The sequence below is a fragment of the Talpa occidentalis genome, unplaced genomic scaffold (assembly GCF_014898055.3).
Source record: "Talpa occidentalis isolate TD23 unplaced genomic scaffold, MPIMG_talOcc4v2.1 talOcc4.16, whole genome shotgun sequence".
Taxonomy (NCBI): domain Eukaryota; kingdom Metazoa; phylum Chordata; class Mammalia; order Eulipotyphla; family Talpidae; genus Talpa; species Talpa occidentalis.
Window position 1 is genome coordinate 76,998,500 of NW_023601653.1, and position 25,955 is coordinate 77,024,454.

At 55.0% G+C, this 25,955-nt stretch overlaps 1 protein-coding gene across 4 annotated transcripts; it reads left to right on the top strand.

Annotated features, from left to right (window-relative positions):
- The first annotated feature begins 1,083 nt into the window (after nt 1-1,083).
- On the top strand, nt 1,084-25,910 carry ASIC1 (acid sensing ion channel subunit 1). Of its 4 annotated transcripts, none has more exons than XM_037514708.2 (12): nt 1,084-1,392; nt 2,228-2,605; nt 3,177-3,372; nt 20,007-20,157; nt 20,746-20,873; nt 21,164-21,314; nt 21,677-21,733; nt 22,149-22,302; nt 22,748-22,839; nt 23,349-23,428; nt 23,519-23,623; nt 23,781-25,906. In XM_037514708.2, the coding sequence occupies exons 2-12, from the start codon at nt 2,244-2,246 to the stop codon at nt 23,883-23,885; spliced, it is 1,581 nt and encodes a 526-aa protein (XP_037370605.1). In that variant the 5' UTR covers nt 1,084-1,392; nt 2,228-2,243; the 3' UTR covers nt 23,886-25,906. The 4 variants fall into 4 exon arrangements, with proteins under 4 accessions (XP_037370605.1, XP_037370604.1, XP_054552580.1 ...); XM_037514707.2 differs by having other exon boundaries at nt 1,362-1,392; nt 21,161-21,314; XM_054696605.1 differs by lacking the exons at nt 1,084-1,392; nt 2,228-2,605; nt 3,177-3,372 and adding an exon at nt 6,960-7,359 and having other exon boundaries at nt 21,161-21,314; nt 23,781-25,904.
- The last annotated feature ends 45 nt before the right edge of the window (nt 25,911-25,955 follow it).

Consider the following 25,955-nt stretch of genomic DNA (forward strand, 5'->3'; position numbering starts at 1 on the left):
TCATCTGACACCATCAGACCTCAACAGTCTCTGTGCTAAGAGCCCCTAATGAGCATCAGCAAATTAACAACTTCGCTTTGATTGCTCCTTCTGTGTTAATTGGATAGGGAGGGCCCCCCAAGGCCTCTCAGAGAGGAGGAGGGAGGGAGAGGAGAGGTGAGAGCTATAGGAGCAGCCCCTGGCCTGGGCCAGCGCCCCAGAATTCTGCTCCATCCCTGAGTACAGAGCCCCCTTCCATCCTTCCTCATCCTGTTCACTATCCTGATCCCCACCCCCACACCCCCTCCTTCCAAGCCCGCTCTGCTCCCCTGTTTCTTGTCCAAATTTCCTTGACCTCTGTTTGTTTTTCCTTCTTTCTGCTCCTTCTTTAGAGGTTTGATGGTGAAGGACTGCACACGGAACCCCCACCCCAACACACACACACACACACACACACACACCCCAAGGCAAGCCCAGGCCTACAAAGATGGGGTTTGGGTGGCCAAGGCTGTGTGCCTGTCTGCATGTGTGCATGCGTGTACCTGTCACATGTGAAGAGCAGGGCTAAGACCAGGTGACTGCGCGAAGTGGGTGAGCGCCTGCCTGCTGGGCTAGGCCTGTGGATGTGCGGGTGTCCGCGGGGTGCTGTGAGTGGCTGTGACTGGCACGGCGTGACCCCGGTGTGTGTGCGTGTGTCTGTCTGTGTGTGTGTCCACACGGGCGAGTGCTGGAATCAGCCAAGTGTGCCTCGGAGCCTGAGCGTGCGTGTGCGTGTGCGAGTGTGCACGCGCGTGTGTCACCAGAGGAAGCAGCGGCAAGAGGCAGGAGCATCGATCCGAAGGAGACAGCGCGGGGAGGGGACGCGGGGGGCAGACACCCTCCCTCCCCCCAACCTCCCCACGCGTGCGCGACACACACACACACACAAACCACACGGATCCCAGGCCTCGCGGGCGGGAGCCGGCTCCGGGCCAGGGGAGGCAGCGCCGCCGCGAGCGGCGGGCAGGAGGGGGCGAGGCGGCCGCGGGCGCCCACCGTCCGGTCGCGCACCCCGGCCGGAGACACCCTCGCCGCCGCTCGTAGGCGCACGCGCGCCCCCGCCCGCCCCCGCCCGCCGCCCGCCGCCTCCCGGCCGGACGATGGATCCCTGCAGATCCCGGGGCTGAGAGCACCGCGCCGCGCCGCGCCGCGCCCGCGCCCGCCGGGAGCTCCGCGCCGAGAGGCGAGCAGGCGGCGAGCGCGGCCGAGCGAGCCGAGCCGGCCGGGCCAGGCGGCCGCTCCCTGCAGGGCTCTGCGCGGCGGCGCGGCCCCGGCTCCCGGCCATGCGCCCCTCCGCGGCCGGGCTCTGAGCCCGCAGCTGGCCCCGCGCCCCAGGACCCGCCGCCGGTTGCCGGGTTCCCGAAGCCCCCGCAGGTGGGTGTCTGATCCCCCACCCCGCCTCGGGCTCAGGACTCCCCAGCGCCCCGAAGCCGGGACTTTCCCTGCGCGCTCGCTCTCCCCAGCTGCTAGCAGGGGTGGCCCGGAGGCTGGGGAGGGGTGCGGGGGCCGAGCAGGGCATCTGGCTGCAACGAGAAGCTGGACTGGGGGGGGGGGCGGTGTGTCGGGGCGGGGACAGTTCGCTGTCATAGGGAACCGCGCCCCCCCACACACACATGCAGCCACCGCGGGCCGCCCTCCGCTGCCCCACCCTCCGCCCCAAACACACACAGGCAGCCCGCAGCCCTTGCGAGGACTGGAGCAGGTGAGGACTCAGGCCGGGCCGCTCCCCAAAGGTACCTGTCTCCCTGGAGGGGTTCTGGCCCAGGTCGGCTCAGCGAGGCAAATGTCTAGTCTTGGGGACATCCATGACCAAGTGCTCCTCACCCCCAGATTCAACCCCTCCGGGTAGTTTCCATCTCCAGAATGGGGTGGGCGTTCCTGTCCCATAGTGACCCCACATCTGGAGGGAACTCCTGTGCCTCCCTGTGGGAACACTGGGACTTCCCTCTCCCTGTGATGACTACATCTGGAGTCTTCCCTGGCCTGGGGGAAGCTTCCCTTGGAGAGTGTTCTCTTGGCCTGAGCTGACCCCCAGAGCCCCAGTATTTGAGAACTCTTGTTCTGGGGGCTGCACGCACCCCGGCTCCCCATCACAGGTCTGGGCTGGCGTGACAGGCAAGTCTTCTGCCCTGGGGCAGTGAACTCTGGACATGGGAATTCCAGATGGACACATGTGGAGGGGCCTCATGTGTACCGCCCCTTCCCCCAGGGTCTCCTCGGCCAGCATGGAACTGAAGGCTGAGGAGGAAGAGGTGGGCGGCGTCCAGCCCGTGAGCATCCAGGCCTTCGCCAGCAGCTCCACCCTGCATGGCCTGGCCCACATCTTCTCCTATGAGCGGCTGTCTCTGAAGCGGGCACTCTGGGCTCTGTGCTTCCTGGGCTCACTGGCTGTGCTGCTGTGTGTGTGCACCGAGCGTGTGCAGTACTACTTCCACTACCACCATGTCACCAAGCTTGACGAAGTGGCTGCCTCCCAGCTCACCTTCCCTGCCGTCACGCTGTGCAACCTCAACGAGTTCCGCTTTAGCCAAGTCTCCAAGAATGACCTGTACCACGCAGGGGAGCTGCTGGCCCTGCTCAACAACAGGTGAGTGGCTCCCAACCACCCCCCCATTCCTTCCTAGAGCTGCATGCACCCCAACTCCCCATCACAGAACTTGCCTCTCTAACCCACCATGAAGCCCAGCGAATCCTGACCTCCAGCCCCTTCAAACCTGCCGCTCACAGCAAAGCTGAGCACCCAATTAAGGGCACCCAATCCCTGGTCCCATCATAGTCCAAAATAGCTCTGCCCCTTCCCAGCCTGAGACATTGTCACCCTTTCTGGAGTGCCCTTTACCCACTCTCGCGCCGCAGTGGTCTCACCACACTTCAGACATGGGACAGACCATTATTAAAGGGAAGAGACTATGGTATAATCGCCACAGTTCCTTGATATCTCTGGACACCTCTGGACAGCACTTGCAGATCCTTCTGTCCTCTCAGAGCCCAAGGGGCAGAACCTTTGAACACACTCAGCACTCCTTCCTCGCCCATGCCCAGGCCTGATCCCCAGGGCAGGATGCTGTCCCCTCACCCTCAGAAATTGGTTATGCGACCCTGGAGCCAAAGGTTATGCTGATGCATGGGCTGCTCCCCCCGCCCTCCCGGGGCTCCAGGTATGAGATACCAGACACGCAGATGGCAGATGAAAAGCAGCTGGAGATACTGCAGGACAAGGCCAACTTCCGCAGCTTCAAGCCCAAGCCCTTCAACATGCGGGAGTTCTACGACCGTGCAGGACACGACATTAGAGACATGCTGCTCTCCTGTCACTTTCGGGGGGAGATCTGCAGCGCTGAAGACTTCAAGGTGGTGAGTGGCTCCCCTGGTGCACAGCAGTGAGTCATCCCGGGGGCCCCCAGAGGAGGAGGAGACTGAGAGCAGAGAAGCCTCTCATTGTGCTTGCTACTTTGAGAGAGGAAGCTCAGTGTCCCTGGGGTTGCTTCTGGCAGGAGGAGACTTTGTTCAGCCCAGGGGCATATTTGCTCTGTGTGAGGGCCTGACCTCAGCCTTGTGTCCATGGAGGCAGGAAAGAGGATGCACAGCATACGCAACAGAGGATGCACAGATATGTGTTTGCAAGTGTGTGTGTGTGTGTGTGAGAGAGAAAGAGAGAGACAGAGACAGAGACAGAGAGACAGAAAAAGACAGAGAGAGAGAGAGAGAGCCTGTCATCAAGCTTACCTTCCAGACCACATGTGTCAGAGCTGGGGGTAGGGGGGTGGTAACCTGCAGCCTTGTTTCTCTAAATGAGGTCCAAGGAAACTTGCAGGAAAGAAATGCAGGATTTTGCCCTCATTTCCCAGACCTAGTGAATCAGAATCTGCATTTTAACTAGAGCCCCAGGGGATTTGAATTAAAATTTTAAAAGCACTGTGAAACCTGGGAGAAGTAAGGTAAGCTTTGTCTTAAATAATATGACAAATATTTCTCTCTGTGCCACCCCCACCCCATAAGTGTGCGTGCACGCGTGCACATGCACACACACACACACACACACAAGCCAGCACACTGTTTCTGTTTGGTCAGGTCCCCCCTGTACCAGCAGTGCACAGAGCCAGGGTCTGAGGAAGAAGAGGTGATTTGGGGTACACAGTCATGGCTGAACTGGTGGAGGCTCTCTTTGCTTCTTAGAAGGGAGTGCCCCACAGACGGAGCTGCCTCAGGCCAGCGCCCCAGAGAGAGTTAGCAGAAGTAACTGGCATCTCATGTCCCAGATGATCCTGGACAACTCATTGAGTTCCTGAGGGGTTAGAATCAGAGGCTGAAAAGGCACCAAAGGCCCTAGAGCTAAATGTGATAGCAGCAAATCGGAGGACAGTGCTTACAATTCTTCAGAAGCTTTCTAGACTCTCCCTCAATCCCCTTGGTAAAAGGCCATCTATTACCTCTATTTGTTTATTTATTTATTTGCAATGAACTATGTTTTATATCCTTATTAATTTTTTGGCATAGGATTTCTACCCTCAGGTGTGATCACTGCAGCCTTCCCTCCACCAAAGCGCCCTAGTCCTCCACCGTAGCCCCCATTGCTCTCCCCACCTCTTACCTCGCCCTGCCTCCTCACTAGCGCCCCCCCTCCCCTCCCCTCCAGGATGCCTCAGATCTGTGGTCAGCTTTCAAGGCTTGGTTTTAAACTTTGTCTGCCCCTTCTTACCTCTATTTTATCGGCGCACACATTAACAGAGACACAGAGTGAGTTGCCGCAGCTCACGCAGCTAGTTAGGGACGGACTGAGGATTAGAATTCATGTCTCTTAAGTCCCATGTGGTGTGTGTTTTGCATTAATATTGCTGACCCTGAAGTCATGTTCGCTTCCAATCTTGGTCACTGGTCTTTAAAAACCCACCCTCCCCTGGCCCACCCCCAGCTCCCCACAACCACCGTTTCCTGTCCTTGCCTGCCACCAATTCCCACCAGTTCTCCGCTTCTCAGATCCTTCCTTTTTTCCCTGACCACCTTCTCCCCGACTTGACTTGCGGCTCCCGCATAGCACTGCGGGAGCATAAGCTGCATTTGTTTGTGTAGAAAGGTTGGAGCCATGGTCATGCTTATTTGTTCCTGTTGAGCTTATACAAGACTCCCCAATCTCTTTAAGGCCTGCTCTGTGGATGGATTTCCTGGGCCTTTGTCAGTCCTGTAGGGCAAAGGGTACATGACCACACTCCTTGCTGAGCCAAGCTGACAGGGCATGATGCAAGAACCGCTTGCTTCCCTTTGTTCCCTTCCTCAAAACAGAAGAGTCCTGGATCCCCCAAAACATGAGCCCAAAGGGTTTCCAGGCTCAGCCACTATGTTCCCAAGAGTTGCAGCACTGAAGATGAAGACAGACGTAAAAGCCAGAGCCCCCCCCCCACCCGCTCATCATGCCACCCCTTCATCATGCCCAACACAAACAAAAAGGGTCACCAAGAAAGATAAAGCCCTGTAGCTTGGATGGTTTCTAGTACTGGAAGGGGGGGTATTGCTTGGCTCAATCTGGGAAGCTACTAAAGTATAAAGCTTATAAGGTATAAGCTACTAAGGTATGGTTAGTCCATTTGCCCCCCTGTTCAGAAGGATTACGAGTAGCAATGCTGAAACATGTCTGGGTCACCATAATGGAGATGCTAAGGTGTGATTGGTCCATGTTGTGTGAGGGGACAATTCTAAGCAATCAGATGCAGATGTGATTAGTTCCCAAGGTTCTGGAGCCAACCAAGTTCTTCCTTTTGCTGACAGAGAGGTACCTGGGCTAGCTTCTTGGTTCTGAGTTGCAAGAAAAAAACAGATTTTTGCTGTCTCTCAGAGTATATCAAAGAACTCACCTTGAATTTGGCCAGACCCAAACTTTTTATGCCCTTCTCCTGTCCTGTCTGGTTGACCTCGCTGCTGCCCGCTCGCTGTGCCGACCTCTAGCACTTCCGCCCATGGAGATGTTCCTCCAGAGGTGGGCTTTTGCTTGTGCATCCACGTCTGACATCGCCCTGGTGGAGGAAGGCCCTGGCTCTCCTCCAGCAACCTGCCCCGAAGGCACTGCTTGCCTAGTGCCCAAGCGTCTCTCTCCTCCTTGGCCCATAGTCAACATCTGCCTCTCCATCCTTCCTATTCTCTGCTGCCCTGGAGGCATTTATCTAGACTCTGGACAATCATGGCACTGACAGAAACATCTATAGGCTCAGAACTTGGGGAGACAACGTTGTATCTTCTGCTGCCAAACAGAGCAGAGGGTCTCAACTGTGAGGTCGAAGCCCTTGCTCAGAATTTGTAAAGTACCGTAGGGGGTGGCACATGTGAACGCTTCTTCAAGTGTCTAAGGTCAACCCTCCTCCAATAATAAGAACCTGCCCCATAGGACTGGCACACTGAAGTCCCTAGATAGCCCCATGGGCATCAGCAGTGACAGGCACTCCCCCCAGCTGGATCCAGCTCATGCTCAGGGGATGGACTTCATGGTCAGAGTGTTTGGATGGTCCTTCCCCAGCTGTGGCTGAGTCAGCTAAGGAAAGTGGGGGTGAGTATGGGCAAGCCTGGCTTCATATGAGAAGATGTTTTGAAAACCCTTTGGGGCTGAGGCAGAGGGCAGTGGAGAGCGTGTCCCCCCAGCAGTCTGGCTGGGCAGGCTCAGTCAAGTTACCAAAAGCGCAACCAAAGACCCGCCTGTGAGGCACCCTCTTCTCTGGCCACCTCTTTTTCTTCCTGGGGTGGTGCTTGGTTGCCAGGACAACAGGCTCTGAAAGCTCCTCGCTCCCACCCCACCTTGAGGCCAGCCAGGCCAAGTGATGGCAGGGGTTCCAGGGAGGAGGCTGGGGTGCAGCTGCCTGTCCGGGTCTGGGCGGGGGCCAGGGAGGGAGCACAGGCGCAGCTGGTGCCAGCCTCCAGCTGCACCTTATCTGTCCCTGGCAGTGGGAGCGCCTATGTGGCTGGAATGCTGAGCAGCGCGGAGGGGAGGGGGTTGGCAGATGGTTGCCCAGTCTGCCCTATGCCACCCCCCTCCTCCAGCTGAGATCCAGAGCCTTGCCTGGGGGAGAGAGAAGCAGAAATTCATTTCTGGATCTTGGAAGAGAAGGAGCGGGAGGGAAGAAAAGGGAAATCCTGGGGGTGGCTGTGCAGTGGGGAGTAGTATTTTCTCTCAGAAGGGGGTGGAATTGGGAGACAGGGAATAAAGGGATGGGAATCCCTGCAGGGCCCATAGGAGTCCCCCAGGACCTTGGGGTCGGCCCAGGACTCCCCCAGAGGAGAGGTGGAATGAGGGAGGGAGGCAGAGAAATTTCCCCCAGGTTCTGGAGCAGGACTGGAATCTGCTGGAGCGGCTCAGAGGTAAGATGCCGGCGCAGAGGTGTGTGCTGGGCGATCCCAGGCCCCACAGAGTGGCAGCAGAGATTACCTTAAAGTGGGGATGGCTGCTGGCTGAGGGAGAACCGGGTGAGCTTGGGAGCATGGGAGCCACCTTACATCCGGGGTGGGCGCTGCCCCTTCCCTGGCACCCCTCCCCTCATACAGCAGGCTCACCTCCCCTCTTCCTGCCTCGACTGCACCCCACAGAATCTCAGACCACCAGTCCCAGGGAGAGCCTGACCTTACTACCTGGCCCCCCAACTTGATGGGGAGTGGAGGGGCTGTCGGGGGAAAGGCTGCCAGAGGGAGGAGGGTAAGGCCGCCCTACCAGAGGTGCTGTGTGTGTGTGTGTGTGTGCGTGTGTGCACGCGCGTGTGTGGTTGGGAGCGCGGAGGAGCAGGCACAGGTGCAGAAGGATAGGAGAGGCCGGATCAGAGGGTCAACTCTGGCCCTAGGGGCTCTTGGATACCTGCCCCCTGCCTTATGCTCCTCCCACCCCTTCCTCCCTCTCCGTCCGCAGGCAGAGACAGTCATCAGACCCGGGGTTGGGCTCTCTCTCCCTTCCCCTCTGCCCCCCACATAGACACGCTCTCTGTGGGTGACTTAGTTTCCTTTCTTACCTCCTCTGGGTCTTCCTCCCCTCACCCGGCCTTTTCTGACTCCACGGCTCTCCCAGACTGCTATCAGCTAAGAGGCTACTCTAAGTTAATTGATCTCCTGGCTGTTGGCTAAAGTAATAGGGAATTGATGTAAGTAAGTGCCTCTGGGGACAGGCCCGGAAGTGGAAGTGGAGGCCTGGGGAGGAGCACCGGGGAGCCCTGGGCCTTCTCCGCCCCAGCCTGTGCGGAAGGCCAGGCGAGGCTGCCACCCCTGGTGTGAGCCCAGGAAGCAGAGGGGGCTGTGTTGAGGCCTGAACGTTTCTGCAGTGGGTGGAGGTTGCCCCTGAGTGTGATTCAGCTTTGTTAAAGAAATTTAAATTCTGAGAGGAGATACTATTAGGAAAGAAAAGCTGGGGCGGATGTGTGTGTGTCAAACATCACTTGACTCATTCCCATGACAGACACTCCCCCTTTGCTGGGTGCTGGGGTGCGGTGGGGAACGGGCAGACCCTGCCCCTGCCCTCAGGGAGCTTAGTTATGTGCAGTGTCCTGGGGAGGCTCAGATCTGGAGGTGGTGGCACTGAAGGATGTCATAGAGAGAGGAGTAATCTCTCCATGGGGGGACCCTACACATGTAGGTGGGGTCTTCCATCACCCCAGCCCAGCTCAGCTTCTCAAAAACTTCAGTTTTATAGAATGTAAGTTTTCTCCCCCACATCCTACCAGCCAATGATCACCTTGATTCTCTCCAGCAAAGGCCATTTGCCTGCCTTGGGCCAGGCTTCTTAGCATGAAACTTCCCTCACTGTATGTCCAAGGTGACCACTCCTGGAGTCTATAAGCTCCTGAAGTCTAGAACCTTCCAGCCAGGACCCCATGTGTGGGAATTCTGAGAGGCAAAGCTGGAAAGAAGGTGACAAGAATGACAAGTGTGCCAAGTCGAAATAGAGGATGGGGCTGGGCGTTGGGCCTCTTGATCCCATTTGAGGCGTAGTTCCTTCTGGCTCCATTTCTCCGTTTCCAGACCCAGTTTCCTGTGGGGAGAGCGCGCCCTATGTGGATTAGTTACTCCCTGTCAAGGACAGCCCCTCCTTCATTTCTGGGGCACACTGGCCCAGGTATAGTTGGACATACGGCACCGACTTCTCCTGGATGCAGGGAGCAGGCATCTTCCTCATGAAAAATTTTAAAACGAGCATGAAAGTGCTGTGTGATCACCTTGAAGGGAAGTTCCCTTAAGAAACTATGAGGACAGGGCCTCCCCGGTGGCGCAGCAGTTGAGCACTGGGTTGCGAAGCTGCCCGCAGCCTCTGCAGCGCCAGTTCGATCCCCAGCTGCTCCCCGGCCACCGGAGGAGGGTCCCACATGGCGCGCAGACCTCTCCTGCCGCCCGCTGCTCCCCTCAGCGGTGTACTTCGGTCCTTCTGCCTGCTCTGCTCCTTCTGCCTGCTCTGCTCCCCGCTCTGGCTCTGGTGAATTCTCTCACCCTCCCGCGCTTCTGACTGTACCCAGTGCTTGTATAAATAAATAAATAAATCTTAAAAAAAAAAAAAAAAAAGAATCTTAAAAAAAAAAATTATAAAAAAGAAAAAAGAAACTATGAGGACAGACATTCTGCCATCCCGGGTTCTCCCAGCCACTTCCAAGAGGGAGGAAGGGCGAGTTGTGGTTTTTCTGAGCTCCTATGAGTTCTTGGAAAGAAAATTCTCTCCCATCGCTCTCATCTGCACCCAGTATATCCCCACGGTCCAGAGGGCTGGGCTGAGTGGCTTCGGGTAGTGTATCTCGAGTTGGGGTGTCGCATCATCACTTGAGGCTGGGAGAGACTGCTGCAGTGGCCTTGACCATGGACAGCAGCCAACTCTTTTCCTCACAGGCCCTGATGGCACCCGGGCCCAGGCACCAAGCACGTGCGTGTACCTCCGTGTGCATGTGGGACAGCGTAGAGGGAGACTAGGGTGGAGAGTGGATGTTTGTGGGGCACACGCAGCTCACTATGTGTGGCTGTGGGAGAGAAATTGGGTGCCGGCGAACCTCTGGTCGCATGCAGAGCACATATCAGCAGAATTAATCATCTCTTTCAGTGGTGCTTTGCAATTTATGAATTCCCTTTACTTTAGCTCGTTTGAGCCTCATAATTCTGGGAGGCAGAGAGATGTTAATATCTTAATTTGAAAGATGAAGCAACTGGGGCTCAGAGGCGTTAGGTGACTTTTCTGATGTTACACAGCTGGTGAATGACCGAGGGGGACCTCGACTTCAGATCTCCCGGGTTCAGGTCTTTGTGTGTGGCTGTAGGAGTGTGTGTGGTGGGGAGAGTATCCCAGGCTCCCCAGCTGCCCATACTGTGGAGGGAAGCAGGGGGAAGCAGGCAGGCCAAAGGAAGGTTTTGAAGGAGAGGGAATCCCAGACTCAGGTTGAGGACCCCAAGTCCTCTGACTCCTCTGCCTTTTCTTGCACCGTTTGGCCAAGTCCCCTTCTCAGATGAATCTATCCCTAAATTGCCCGAGGGTGTCTCTAGGACAGCCAGGCTCTACCAGTGGGAGCCACACTGTTTAGAATCACATTGTTTTCATGAACAACTTCCTTAATTGGCCTGTGCAATTCTGCCCCGAAACCCTGCTGTGTGTTCCTGGTCAGCTTGCTTTCCCCAGCAATGACCACAAACTTACTCTTCTCAAACAGCCACCCTTCCTAACCCCCATCTCACGCTCAGCAGATGACCTTACCTCCCACTTCACAGAGAAGATGGAAGATAAGACAAGCTCTCCCCCTTCCCCTGGATAGCTGGCTGCAAAAGGGAACATTGATCTTACCTCAGCTAAAATCTCAATCTATTCTATCTGATCTCCTTCTGCCTTTACAGGAATTTCAGCTTCAGGATGCCGCCTCTTCCCTATAGTCAGTCCCTCCTGCTCCAGTGGAATTTTTCCATTAAAATTGAAACATGCTTAAGATTCTCCTATCTTAAAATACACAGTGATAATGACAGCTATCATTTATTGAGCACTTACTGCATACCAGGTTTTGGGTTAAGATTTTTTTTTAAAGATTTATTTATGTATGTATACAAGAACAAGGGTACAGGCCAGAGATGGTGGGGCGGGGTGAGAGGATTCACCAGAGACAGAGTGGGGAACAGAATAGGCAGATTGACTGAAATACACTGCTGAGGGGAGCAGCGGGTGAGTCAGGAGAGGTCTGCTGCGCCTGTACGTAGCTCCCTGGACGGGGATCGAACTCATGCTGCAGAGGCTTTGGATAGCTTCATAGGTTGCGTCTTAACCCCTTGCACAACCAGGGAGTCCCTGGGTTAAGATTTTTTAGAAAAGCAAACATCTCTTCACTCCTCAGCCCCCTCCAGCTCCCACACTATCTCTCTGCTTCCTTTCACAGACCAATTTTTTAAAATGATGTCTATATTCCACTTTCTCCATTTCCTCATTTCTAACTCACAGTCCGCCTTCTCCCGCTGTCCCCATCACTGCACCAAAATTGTTCACTAAGGACGCCAGTGACCTCTACTTTGGCAAATCCACCAAACATTCTTTATCCTTGATCCCCCAATAACATTGACCCTAGTGGCCCACCATATCATTTTTGAACTATTCTCTTTGCTAATGATCACACTCTGGGTCCCCCCTTTATATAGCACCCCTTATTTCTCTGTCCCTGCATTCTCTCCTTGTTGCCATTAAATGTTAGCTGTCCTCAGTGTCAATCCCAGACTTTCCTCTTTTTTGAATCTTGATTTAATGTCACAGATTAATTAGTATCTTTTTACTTTTGTATATCTTACAAGAGAATATTCTACCAATCACAATAATATTTTTTACATTGGTATGAAAATATAAAATATAAAACATTTCCAACACCCAGGAAAGTTTCCTCAGGCCCTTTCCTAGACAATACTACCCCACAAAGTTTAAGCAATATTCTGACTTCTTCAGTATAGATGAGTTTCATCTGTTCTTGAAATTGCTAGAGTAGATGTATCCTCCCACATCTTATATATGTACACGCGTGTGTCTGTTTTCTTTTGTCTATGAGATTCAGTCATTTATACACATGGCAAGTGACGGTGGCCAGCTTTTTCAGTGCTGTATAGTAACTCATCATGTACATAGACCAACTTATTATATAAATATATATTTATAATATATATTATTAAATATATATATATACTTATGTACCTATAAGTAGTTATATAAATAGGCCATGGACTACAATTAGTTTAGCCATTCTGCTCTTACTAGACATTTGGGTTGTTATTAATTTTTGGCTTTATAAACAAATTCTTGTTCATGTCTTTCTACTTGTACTCATTTGTACTCGTTTGTACTCATTTCTCTTGGGTATAAAACTAAGGAGCTACAGTCAAGTCATGGATTGGGATTCTGTTCAGTTTTAGTGGATGTTGCCAAATCAAACCTTTTTCCTATCTTTTTAAAAACTTTGTATTCTATCCTTGGGCAGTCTCATCTTCACTCATGACTTCAATTACCATCGACATATCGACAACTGCCAAATTTGTGTCTCAGCCCAGATCTCTCCTCTCAGCATCGGCCCCAGTGGCCAATTTCCCACTTAACATCCCCACTTGGATGTCCCTAAGGCTCCTCAAAAACAGCATGTGCAAAACAAAATCCATCATCATAACTCCAAAACGAGCCCTTTACTTGTGTTCCTGATCTCATGAGCCACCCACCGTTCACCCAATTGTGCAAATTAGGAATCACCCCAACACACCATCTCCTTCATGTCCCTTAATAGAATCTACCAGTTTTGCCTCCAAAACTTTGTTGTCCTGTTGCAAGCTACCCCACCCTCCACATCCCTCTCATCTGGACTGCCACGGTGTTAGACAGAACAGGCCTTCCACAGTGCTCCTGGCTCTTCCGGAGGGGTCTTTTCAAAACACCACTCCAGTGGCTTCAAATCCTTCCATGGGGAGTCTTCTGTTGTTCTTGGATCAAAATCCTTGTGTGGGCATCAAGATCCGGAGTAGTCTGGATCCTGCCTGCTTCTCCAACTGTTCGTACCCTATTCTCTGGCTACCTCTTCCTCTGCTCAGCTGTCTACCCTCAGGGCCTTTGCATAGGCTGTTCTCAGGAATGCCCACTGCACACACACCCCACACATGCAAACCTTTACCTAATTACTCCGCTTTATTCTTTAGATTGCAAATTCAAACATCGTTATCTTCTCCTTAAAGAAACCTTCCTTTTTTTGGGGGGGGCATCCCTGGTGGCGCAGCGGCTGAGCACTGGGTTGTGAGGCTGACCCGCAGCCTCTACAGCATCGGTTTGATCCCCTGCCGCCAGGCGCGAGGGTCCCGCATGGCGTGCAGACCTCTCCTGCCGCCCGCTGCTCCCCTCAGCAGTGTACTCCATCAGTCTGCCTGTTCTACTCGCCACTCTGGCTCTGGTGAATTCTCTCACCCTCCCGTGCCTCTGACTGTACACAGTGCTTGTGTAAATAAATAAATAAATAAATCTTTAAAAAAAAAAAAAAAAAAGAAACCTTCCTTTTTCCCTAATCTGGGTCAGGACCTCCTGTCACTCACCACCATGGAACGGCATTATTTTTTTTTCATACTATTCATCCTAGTTTGTAATTAATTATTTTTATGATTAAAAAAACATTATCTGATTCCCCTATTAGACAGTAAACTCCATGAGGGATGGATCCAGGTCCACTGTTTGGTTTCCAGGTGTCCTCAGCATATACACATAGGGACGTAGGGAATATTTGATGAGTAAAGATAAGGAGGAAGAAGAAAGAAAGGATGGATGATGGGAAGAGAGGAATGACGTAACTCTAGCCACCCCCACACCCAGGCTTGAGCAGGTGACTATGCCTCAGTTCCCTCGTTTGCAAATGACAGTGAAGGTACTCAAACCTGATTATTTTGCTGGGCTGTTTAAGAATCCCATGAGACAACAGTTGAGAACCATGGCATTCCCTGGATGTGAGGTGTGGCTGGACTTCAGAAAGCCTGTAGGAAAGGCCCCGCGCAGTGAGCTGGGCAGGGAGCGACGTGAGGAAGGGCTGCTTCCTAAGTCAGTTAGCTCAGAACTGAGTGTGCTTGTGGGCCCCACTGCTCCTTGGGCCCTCTGTGTGTGTGAGGAGGGGTCTATGTTTGGGGGTCTGTGGGTGCTGCTCAATTCTTTCCTCACTTCCCCATCAATAGGAAAAAGTTGGATTTGCCTACTGGCATGAGATGAGGTAAGAGACTGTTGGAAGAGGGAGGAAATGCCACTGGGGTGTGAGCATGTGGCTCTTTGTCTTTGTCACCCCACACGAGGGTGTGTATCTTGCGTGTAGGAGGTGCAGGTGTGCAGTGTGGGTCTTAGTGTTGTGTGGGGGAAGAAGTGTCCAATCGTACATATTTACTGTCCTTTGAAGCTGCTGTGTGTGTGCACATCCTTATCTCTGGTGAGATCCCACCGTGGAAGCCCCCGCTGTGGTAGCTCCTAACCTCTGGACATCCAAGCGACTTCCCCTTCGGGAAGTCTGAAGGAGGGGAACAGTGCCCTCTAGTGGTGCGTGACCCATGGGCTAGCGCGTCCCAGCCTGAGCCTCAGGTCAGCAACCTTTGAGACCATCCTGAGCACATGCCAAGGAAGACCCTGCCCTCTGAGAGCTGGGATCTGGTAGACAGGAAGGAAATGCTCAGGGGGCAAGAAGCGGGAAGGGACCCACAGATTCCTACAGAGACCTGAGACAACAGCTGAGGTGTTTTTTCCTCATCTCTGCAGTGACATTCTGGTTGTCTAAGGCATTCCTGGTCTTTGTCAGTTCCTGTTTCTCCCTGTGATGTCTGGGCTCAGCTCTTTCATTCTCACATTCTCTGTCTTCAAGGAAGTACTGGTTACTACTCTTGGCTGAAGGGCCTTGAGCGTAAGTGGCCCCTTCAGTTTACTCCCTGGATGGGCACTAATCATTTCCCACACAGTCAGGGAAGGCTTCTTGGAGGAAGCAGCATGTGAATAGGGTCTTGACAAAATGAGTAGAAACCCTCCATTTGGAGTCCAGGGAAGGTCTGGAAATGTGAATAAGTACAGTGTGTCTGTGGAATGGGAGAGGACATGGTGGCCAGACACTGGGCTGGAGTAGAGGGTTGGGGAGGTGAGGCTGGATGCTAAATTTGCTTTTACCTTGCAAAGGCCTGTGAGTCTCCCTGGGGAGTTTACATTTTACCAAGAGGCAGTGGGGATTAGAGAAAGTCTTCATGGAGGAGAATGGCAGAATCACACAACATGGACAGAGGGTGAGGAGAATCTGCAGGGACATGGAGAGTCAAGGAGACAGCTGGGAGGCTGGTGTGCAGGCAAAAGAGGAGGAGCAGTGTGAGGGCAGTGGCACAAGAATGGAGAGGGGCCAGATGGAAAAAGCTCCTCTTCTGAGGCCTCTGTGTCCTTGGCAGCAAAACAGAGGCCAAAGGTCCCATATCAGTCAGTTCTGCTCATCCCTGGCACCCTGCCTCCCATCCCAGGGTCGCCCCTGCTAGTGGGGAGGAAAGATGTGTAGGAGCAGTGAGGGAAGGGGAGACGGGGTGATTGTGGCGTGGGGCTGCAGGATGACTAAAGGGTGGAAAGGCCCAGGTAGACGAGTCTGACCCCTGCAGCCCCTCCTCTGGCCCTGCAGAGCAAGAGTTAATCTGCTTCTCCTGCCTCCTTCCCTTCCTCTCCTCCTATTAGGTCACCTTCTCAGGCCCTGGAGACTTGGCTGGTGGCTCAAGTTCCTCAACTAGTGGCCCTGAGTAATCAGAGCACAGAGGGGCAGGGGCGGGGGGCAGGCAGCGATAAACAGGGGCTAAAGGGAGCCTCAGGGATTGAGGGGCGAGGGGCATTTGAGGTTGAGGGTTTTGGGGATGCCATAGGTTGGTTCTCCTGACCAGACCTCTCCCTGCTCTGATTTCAATTTCTTCTACCTACAGAAGAGAATTCCTCGAACTCCTCTCCCGGATTTGTGGGGTGGGGGAGGGGGGAAGTGGCTCCCTGGGAGGGGGGTGTGGTTCTCTGCCAGGAAGCTTTTCAGCTGATAGAGACAGGGTCCTTCCCCCCAGTGCCAGGAACTGGCCATAAATGAGTCTGTGGTCATCGAGAGACCTCTGCTAATGGAACTGGGCTGCCCCCCAAGCCACAGAAAGGAATGAAAGAGGAGAAAGTGACCTAAGAGCAGCCCAGCTTGGAGGAGGGCACTGACTTAAAGTGGGGTGACCAGGGGAGGGAGAGAAGGATGAGTGGGGTAGAGGCTTGGATGGAGGGAAATCAGAGGTTTAAGGCGTATTACAAGGGGGTTAGGATTCAGGAAGTAACTGAAAGTAGGTAAGATTCGGGACAGTAATGAGAAGGGAATTGGGGATCGGAGGAATACTTAGAGGGGGGCTGGGCACTAAGAGTGTATTGGGAGAATTGGGAGTCAATGAAGTAATTAGAGGAGACTATATGTCAAGGGGACTGAGAGAGGGTATGGAGAGGTCTGGGAGAGCGTGGGACTCCTGCCCCAGGGAAAGGCCTGCCTGAGGAGGGCGAGGGCCCAGGCTGGAATGGGGAGCCTGAGGGGCATGCGGAGGATGGGCGGGAGCTAGAGTGTGTGTCCGGGAGTGAGGGCAGGGGCGAGCGTGCAAGCAAGGGGCTACCGGCAGCCCCGAGGCTACTCCTGGGCTTGCACTCTGTCTCCAGCTTTCCCTGTCCTGCTGGAGCTGGTGACGGGGTGGGGGGTCCAGTTGTCCTCTGCATCAGCCTCCCTCTCCCACTGCCATCAATTATTCATCAGCCCAGATGCCCGCCCTCCCGGGCCAGCCGGGCAGGCCTGCCCTCCCCTCCTCGCCCCGCCCCACCTCAGCCCTGGTGAGGGAGGGCAGCTGCGCTGGCCGAGACCTGACAGAAGGCCGGGCGGCCGCCTTGCTACACCCTGCGTGGGATCTCATCTCCCTCCTACTCCTCCTGCCAATTCCCTGGTGCCAGGAATCCCCCGGAAAAGATGCCCATCCAGATCTTCTGCTCAGTGTCGTTCTCCTCTGGCGAGGAGGCCCCCGGACCCTTGGGAGATGTTTGGGGTCCCCAACCGCGGCAGCAGCGGGACAGCTCAGAATCAGAAGAGGAGGAAGAAGAGAAGGAAAGGGAGGCGGCGAGGAACAAGGCCAGAGAGGGTGACTTGCCCATGGACTTAGTGGCTTTTGCCAACAGCTGCACCCTTCATGGCGCGAGCCACGTCTTTGTGGAAGGGGGTCCAGGACTGAGGCAGGCCTTGTGGGCAGTGGCCTTTGTCCTGGCACTGGGTGCCTTCCTCTGCCAGGTAGGGGACCGAGTTGCCTATTATCTGAGCTACCCGCACGTGACTCTGCTAGACGAGGTGGCCACCACGGAGCTGGCCTTCCCGGCGGTCACCCTCTGTAACACCAATGCCGTGCGACTGTCCCAGCTCAGCTACCCTGACTTGCTCTACCTGGCCCCCATGCTGGGGCTGGATGAAAGTGATGATCCTGGGGTGCCTCTGGCCCCCCCAGGGCCGGAGGCCTTCTCGGGGGAGCCCTTTAACCTGCACCGCTTCTACAACCGCTCCTGCCACCGGCTGGAGGACATGCTGCTCTATTGCTCCTACCGCGGGGGGGCTTGTGGCCCTCACAACTTCTCAGTGGTGAGTGAGGGCCCATGCCTGGCATGGCATCCCAAGAGTGTTGCCATGGCTCACCCTGACCATCGTCTCCTGGGGTGGGTCCGGTGCCCTCCTGCTCCTCCCCCGCCTCCCCTGGACCAAGGAGGCCTGGCCAGACTCTCCCCAGCGCCCCAGGGTCTGGAACTAGGTTACTATTCTTAGGTCCCGCAAGACTGCTCTTCCTGTTAGAATCCTGAAATACATCTGTACTAGTTAGTAATTAGCTGCTGCCCCAAGGCTCCTGGTGTCACCCCGAATGTCCTCCAGCCTCTCCAGCCCCTCCCAGACCTCCTTGGGATCCAGCAGGGCCCAGGACCTTACTCGAGCTCTGTGACATAGCACCTGTGCCCAGCCAGTTTTCAGCTATTTTGGCTCTCACCTCTGGACTGGATCTGGAGTAGGTGCTCCCTGGTGCGTGAGGGTACAGAAGGGTGTGGAAGGGAGGCAGAAGGGTGGGGACAGCCCCCACCTCCTCCTCCACCCCCTCCCTGTGTCAGCAGCTCCCACAGCAAGGGACTCATTGTATCCTCACTTGATCTTCCTGTGCGCCTCCTACAGTGTGTAGTGTGTGTGTGTGTGTGTGTGTGTTTGAGGGAGAATAACAGGTTTCTGCCTGTTTGCCCTCCCATTCCAGGGTCTAGGGCCTTCCCTGCTGAGAAACCTGGTCCCCTCCCACCCTCCCTTCATTTCAACTTCCAGTTCTGTCTGAGTGTTCCTGCTCCTTCCAAGTGTCTGGTACCAGGCCTCCGCTCCCCACACACCATACCTCAGTTCCCACCTCCTCACCAGTGCAGGAGCGGGTGGGTGTCACCCCATCAGGGCGTTGTGGACTGACTGTCGACAGTCAGGGACCTGGACAGGCCAGGAGAGAGCAACCTGGGCAAGGAAGAGGTGAGGGTAGCTTCCTCTGGACTTGAGGGGAGAGTGCAGAACCACCAGGGGGCGGCAGCGGTCCACCCCTCAGCCGTGGGGCCCTGGGGCCCGGCGTGTGGTCCATGCTCCCACCTGCCGCTGCCACCTTCCCAGGAGGCAGGCTGGGATCTGTGCCCAGCCTGGAGCGGGTGGCTGAAATCTACAAAACCCAGGAGTGGGGTAGGGATTAGAAGTCCTCAGAGTTCTTTCTACTTCATCTCTGGACCTCACCCACCCCATGGGGGAGAGCATGTTTTCTGGAGTGGGGGTGGAAGAGGCTATTTTAGGAGGGGGAAGGGAACAAGGGTTGTATTTCCACGTAACCCCCACTCTCCCTGCCGCTCCATTTTGAAATCCTCTCTCTTTCTCTGGACAATGTCTATATTCACCTTATGACTCATTCTGTGGACTTTGTCACCATCCAGCGGTAGTAAAAGCGCACTCACCCCATTTGTAGGAACCTGAGGACATTCTTGGAAGCTGGGGAGGGGGAGCATAAGAATCAGGTCGCTCTTCTCTCGGTGGCTGTATAATCAGAGCTGCAATAGGGTTGTGCTGGCGTATGGGGTAGGGAGATGCCCCCGGGGCGAGATCTCTTCTGAAAGCCCCATAATTCTGCACAAGTATTGCCAAACAGGCCACATCCTGGACATTCAGTACCAAATGCTGGGAGAAGAGGCACTAATGCTTGGGTGAGTGTGGCCTTTGACACGGCAACTGGTGCTGAGGACAACGGACACTGATAGACATAGGGGCTAACACCTGGAGGAAATGGAAAAAGTAGCCTTGGTTTGAGGAAGGGACTTGGGGAGAACAGGATTTCAGATGTCTGGGGTGAAATCCAGGAAGAGGATGACATATCTCAGGAGGCTGGACCTGGAGGACAAGGTCCCAAGAAGGGACCAGGAGCATAATCATGATGGATGCTGGTAATGGAAATGAGTATGTCAGGGCCTCAGCGGGGAAAAGATTGCCACTCAGCTAGTTCAACTGCAAAGACTTTAACCAAGGGACTGTGCAGAGCTGTGGCAGGGTTAAGGAAAACTATAAGGGGACCTGCGTCACCTAGCAATAGTGGGGAGTTGTTATCCTGCACCGGTGAGGGAGCACTCCAGCAGGATCTGTAATCTGAGGGTCTGAGCCACTGCCAGAACATTCTCGGGGGGAGAAGGGTTAAGTACCTGACCTCTCCTCTTTCTGCCTTCTGCTCCCTACTGATGCCTTCCATTGGCCAAACACAACCAGAAGCCCATCCAGGTAGCCAAAGGGCCCAGGCAGTGTACCTCCCAGGGACCAGCTTTCCAGGGCAAGGAAGGGACCAAGTGGAGACTGGGCCACACAAGAAGCATCATTCCTGAAGTGTGTTAAGACTCCAGCAGCTGGGGGTCCGGGCATATCGTGGGTAGGGGGTGCAGGCAGGACTCTCAGGCTGTCCACTTTGCCTCTGCCCAGGTCTTCACGCGGTACGGAAAATGCTACACATTCAACTCGGGCCGAGATGGGAGGCCGCGGCTGAAGACCATGAAGGGTGGAACGGGCAATGGGCTGGAGATCATGCTGGACATCCAGCAGGACGAGTACCTGCCTGTCTGGGGGGAGACCGGTACGTCACCTCTCTCAGGGGACCCCACCCCACGGTTCCATCCCTCAACCTCTACTGGGGACTCCTGGGTTCCACTGTGGGACCTGAAGCAGTGCTTCTCCCTCCCGGCATCTCGCTGTTTCCATCTCTGACTCTACCTAACTGCCACACTCGCATTTCTCTGCTCCCCCTTCCTGGCTCAGTTACTCTCCAAGGTAACCAGCCATCCTTATCCATCAGTGGCCGCCACTGACTCTATAAATAACTCCCTTTCTTCTGGGGCTGCCTGCCATCTGTCTGGTCTAAGGGAGGGGGCTTGGGGCAGAGCGTGGTGGGGAGAAGGGAGAAAGGAGTGTCTGAGATGGTGAGAAAGAACTGGAGACACCTAATGCAGGGCTGAAGCCAGGTTAAAAAAAAAAAAAAAGAATTGCTTAAAATGCAGGGATCATCAGGGCAGCACTGGGCTGGTGAACCCAGGAGGAGGCTGGACATAGGTTAGGGCCCCATAAACTTCCTCCACCCCATCCTAATGTATGAAAGGTGCCCCCCGTCTCAAAAGGCCCAGTGAGTCAGAAGCCCTCCCAACACACACACCCCTCACTCCCACAGACGAGACGTCCTTCGAAGCAGGCATCAAGGTGCAGATCCACAGTCAGGACGAACCTCCTTTCATCGACCAGTTGGGCTTTGGAGTGGCCCCAGGGTTCCAGACCTTTGTGGCCTGCCAGGAACAGCGGGTGAGAGGGCCTTGAGAGGCCAGTCCCAGGGTGGGGTTTGGCTGCGTCAAGATGGAGAGGTGGGCAACCCATACTGGGAGGGACATGTGGACCAGGGTCTGGGTAGCCCCTCACTAGTCCGAAGCATGAATGATCTAAAGAACAGGAACGGTCTACAGACTCTGGGACCCCAGAGGCTACAGAGAGGAGAGGGGCCAGGACTCTTGAGTTCCGTGTCTTGTCAGAGAAGTCCATCAAGGTGACTCGGGGAGAAGTCCCCACACCCCCCAGCTCCCTGGCTCTCCCAGCAGCTCATCTACCTGCCCCCGCCCTGGGGCACCTGCAAAGCTGTTACCATGGACTCGGATTTCTTCGACTCCTACAGCATCACCGCCTGCCGCATCGACTGTGAGACGCGCTACCTGGTGGAGAACTGCAACTGTCGCATGGTGCACATGCCAGGTCAGGCCCCACGGTCCAAATAATCCTGGGGCCCCCCAGCGGTGCCCCTCACCAGCTCCCCGTGCATATCAGCCTCCTGCCAACATGAATGCAAGACCTCCGGGACTCTCTCTTCTCTGGTTCCAGCCCCATCCCATTCCCTTGCTTCTCTAACCTCAATTCCTGCCCTGTACCCCTGGAATGGGTGGGAAAGCTCCAGGAGGGATGGGCTGTGGAGGTGGTTCACCCCTAGGACAGACTGGCACTGGCTAGTCCTACCCTTCCATCCTCTCCCAGCTTCCGGTTTCTGAGCCTTTGGTACCGTCACCATCACAAGACCCCTTTAATCTCCATCCTGCACCAATGTCTTCTCTCCTCTGTAGGGGATGCCCCATACTGCACTCCCGAGCAGTACAAGGAGTGTGCGGATCCTGCTCTGGGTGAGGGCCCCTATCCTGGAGCAGTCTGGGGGAGGGAAGGAGGTGCTGCCAGTCACATGCAGAGGGGTTCAGACCAAGTTCCCAAAAGTTTCAAGAGAAGCTTGCACTCCCTGTGTCCGACTTTAGCAAGACTGGGGAAAGCATCTCCAGGACTCCCTGTGACAAATGAGCAGGGGGCACTGGAGGAGCCCCCCCCCCCCCCCCGCCCTTCTCATCAGCACCTCAGCTGTTTGACTCCCAAGGATTAGGAACTATCCATGGGGAGGCTGGGTGGGACCAGCACAAGGTGAAGGACAGGTACCTGGGCCGGGAAGGGGGCCCAGGGTTCCCATGAGCAGGGCCAGGATGTTTGTGTTGGGAAGGTGCTGGCAGAAGGGCGCTTTTCAACTGGTGACTCTCACCTGGCTGGGCACAGACTTCCTGGTGGAGAAGGACCAGGAGTACTGTGTGTGTGAAATGCCCTGCAACCTGACTCGCTACGGCAAGGAGCTGTCCATGGTCAAGATCCCCAGCAAAGCGTCAGCCAAGTATCTGGCCAAGAAGTTCAACAAGTCTGAGCAGTACATAGGGTAAGGGATGTGACCGTGCAGGACGGGGCCCTGGGGCTGGGACTCTGAAGGGTACGAGCGAGCAGTGTGGGCTTTGATGGGGCAGAAGGAAGTTGAGAGAACACGGAGAAGGCATCCAAAGAATCTGGGCTGGGTGTGGAGGGGAAATGAAGCTGGAGCAAGCAGGGGAGGCAGCTCTCTCTCTTCCCCTCTTTGCTGTATCCTCTCTCTTCATCCTCATTGCTGTAACTGGAATCACCTCAAACTTGCCAATGTGCAAAATATCTTTTCATATAAGCCATTACGTTTAATCCTCACAAGAACCCCATAAGGCAGGTATCCCCCTCAGCATCTCATTTCATGGACAAGCAGACTGAGATTCCGGGATAACTTGGCAAGGTCACCTAACTAGTAAGGGGCAGAGATATGACTTGAACCTAGGTCTCCTCCCCCAACCCCTTTGCAGGGAGAACATCTTGGTGCTGGACATTTTCTTTGAAGTTCTCAACTATGAGACCATTGAACAGAAGAAGGCCTATGAGATTGCAGGGCTCCTGGGTGAGCTGCTGATGGCACCTGACCCTTTCCCATGCCATGGGCATGGCCTGACACCTCTGCTGCTCACCTCTGCCCCACACACTCCTCCCACTTCCATCCTCAGGGACCTGGCCCCAAACTCTCTTGTCTTGGTATGTGGTGGGAGAGGGACGGAGCCTTCTCTTAGGGCCAAGCGGAGACAGGACTATCGTGAAGACCAGGGGTAGGTAGTGGAACGGGGAACTATTTCACATGCCCTTGAAAATGTGCCCAGGGATGGAGAATTTTGAGTTATTTTACAAATAACTTTTTTTTCTGAATAATTCCTATTCGTTTTCGAAAAGTAGAAAAATGCAGAAAGCAGAGAAGGAAAGGAAACCTGTGCAGAATCGCTTTGTGCTCCTTCTTTAGGAAGGTTGTGAATCACTTTGCAAATATAACTTGTGCCCCATCCCAGGGAGCTCTGCCGCCCCCACGGTGTCCTGACCCCACTGACCTCCCTGCGCACCCCCACCCCGCTCCCCCCGCAGGTGACATTGGGGGTCAGATGGGGCTGTTCATCGGGGCCAGCATCCTCACCGTGCTGGAGCTCTTCGACTATGCCTACGAGGTGAGAGGGCCGGGGCCAAGGGCCGGGGCCGTGGGAGGGGTCCTCCCCGCCCGCTCACCCCCTGCACCCCCCACCGCACCTCTGTCCCAGGTCATTAAGCACAAGCTGTGCCGAAGAGGGAAGTGCCAGAAGGAGACCAAAAGGAGCAGCGCGGACAAGGGCGTAGCCCTCAGCCTGGACGACGTCAAGAGACACGTGAGGGAGCGAGAGAAGGACTCCTTTCAGCCCTGCCCCGTCCCCCCACCACCCCGGGACCACCCCGCTTGCCACTCTTTCTCCTTTGCTTCCCCCACGCCCCGCTGCCACGGTGGCGCTTGGAATAACCAGCCCCTGTCCTGTGCCCTCCACCCAGAATCCGTGTGAGAGCCTCCGGGGCCATCCTGCCGGGATGACGTATGCCGCCAACATCCTACCTCACCATCCAGCCCGAGGCACTTTTGAAGACTTTACCTGCTGAGCCCTGCCGGCCACTGTACCAAAGGCCTAGATGGGGAGGGCTAGGAGAGCAAAGAGACCCCCAGTTTCCAGGCCCCAACACCTGCCCTGGGGACTCACTCCCACTCCCAAGGCAGCCCCCCACTCCTGGGCAGTTCTTTCCTCCGGTCTCTGCTAAGGAAGGAGTCTTGACCTTAGATTCCTACCCCTGCCTCTATCCCATTCTTTTTATTTTTAACAAAACTAAACAAATCTTAAAAAGAAACTAAAAAAGAGAGAATGGGGCACATGACCTCAGTCTGCCCCTCTCTGCTCCATGCTGCCTCCCCCAGCTCCCAGCCTGAATTCTGTCTGTCTGTCTGTCTGTCTGTCATCTGAGTGTCCACCTACATTCTGCTGCCACCAGTCACCAAAGCCCCCTCCCGGTGGGGGGTGAAGGGCATCCTGGGGTCTGGAATTTGGCCCCAACCAGAGAATGTACCTTGAAGGGGAGGGCTAGTGGGGGGGGGCTTCCCCAGCCTTAAGAGACCCTCTCAGCCCAGTGACCCCCCCCAACCCCAAATCTCAAGACAGGAATTAAGACCCAAAGTCCTCTCCCCATTACCATGTGAAATCTCCAGAGAGGCAGGAGTGGGGGAGCCCTGAAGAAGTGGGTATGGGGACAAGATATGGCCCTGGTGCTGTAGACCACATCCTGACACCTGCAAGTTCACCCACCCCTGAGCTGCTGGAGAGAAATCCCAAGAGGCAGCCCTTCTCTGCCATCCCATAAAAGATCCAGCTGGTTGGCTTCCAGCGCAGGGAGAGGGACACTGGTGCCTAACCTCACTGGTCCCTCTCCCAGGGGCCTCTGCAGAGGGCCACATCCATAAATTTTCTTATGGAACTCTCCCAAATCCTCTCCCCCAACTTCATTTGCTTCTCTCAACAACCTCATCTGCATTTTCTATTTCTATATGATACAGACTCTATATTGCTATACCTCTGTATATACTCTCCCCCAGCTGTGTCTTCACCCCATCCCCTCTTGTCTCTGAGAACCATCCTCCCCCCCAAGTTCCCCTTTCTGTGTTTCTGCCCCCTCCCTGGTCTCTGAATGCCTTCGCCTGTATAAAGAGTTGGACTCTCTCCCCTGGTGTCTGTACTGTGTACACACATCCCTCTGAGAAGCACAAGGAGACGACACGCGCATTGTAACCTTCGCACTGTCTCGGTGGCGACATAAAGGAAGCTGTGAATCACAAGCTCTGCCTGTTTCTGGCCTCACCCTCTTCCCCCAACCTGGCACCGTCTGCCATCCCTACAGCCTTAACATTCCCTCCCCTGCTCCACCCACCCCCATGCCCTTTGCTTGGCTGACTGTGGCCTCCCTAGGGAAGGGGTTGCTACAGAGAGAGCCCCTAGTCAGGCTGAGAGAGATCTGCTCTGTGTGCTAAGCTAAGGGTGTCAGAGACCGAGGGCATGGTGGATTGGTGACTCCCACAGCTGGAGCAGCGGGGTGCTGACAGGCAGAAATTGAGGATCTCAGTCAGTGGCCTTCCCCTCCTCTCTAAGGACCCAACCCCCTTTCTTCACCTGAGAGCCAAGCCCGCCACTGATATTTTCTGGTGAGGTAGGGTTTGGTTGTGGGTGGAAAGAGACAGGTCTGGAGTAGAAGTTGAAAGCTCTGTTGTTCTGTCACTTCCTACCTAAAGAGAGCCAAATGAGGTAGAAGGCCTGCCTCAACCCCCACCAGGCGCCAGGGCCAGAGCCCAGCCCCTTCCCAGGCCTTCTCTGCCCAGCTGTCTCTTGGTCTCCAACCCCAGAACAGGACCTGTGGCCGGTCACTGGTGCATTGACCTGGAGCTAGAGAGTGAGACAACAGGATCTTTGAGAACTCTTGGTTCCTAGGAGTTCCTTAGAGATCACACCTCTCCAGAGAGAAGTAGGAACAAGGCCAAAGGGTGTGCAGCAGATGGGGAACAGTAGGCAGAGCTACGGGTGACGCATGCCTCTGGTCTAATAAACTGGGTTTCAACCATCTCCTCTCAGTCTCGTTCTTCTTTTATTTAAAAACACTTAGTCCTTCCCACTGAGTACTGAAAGCGGGACC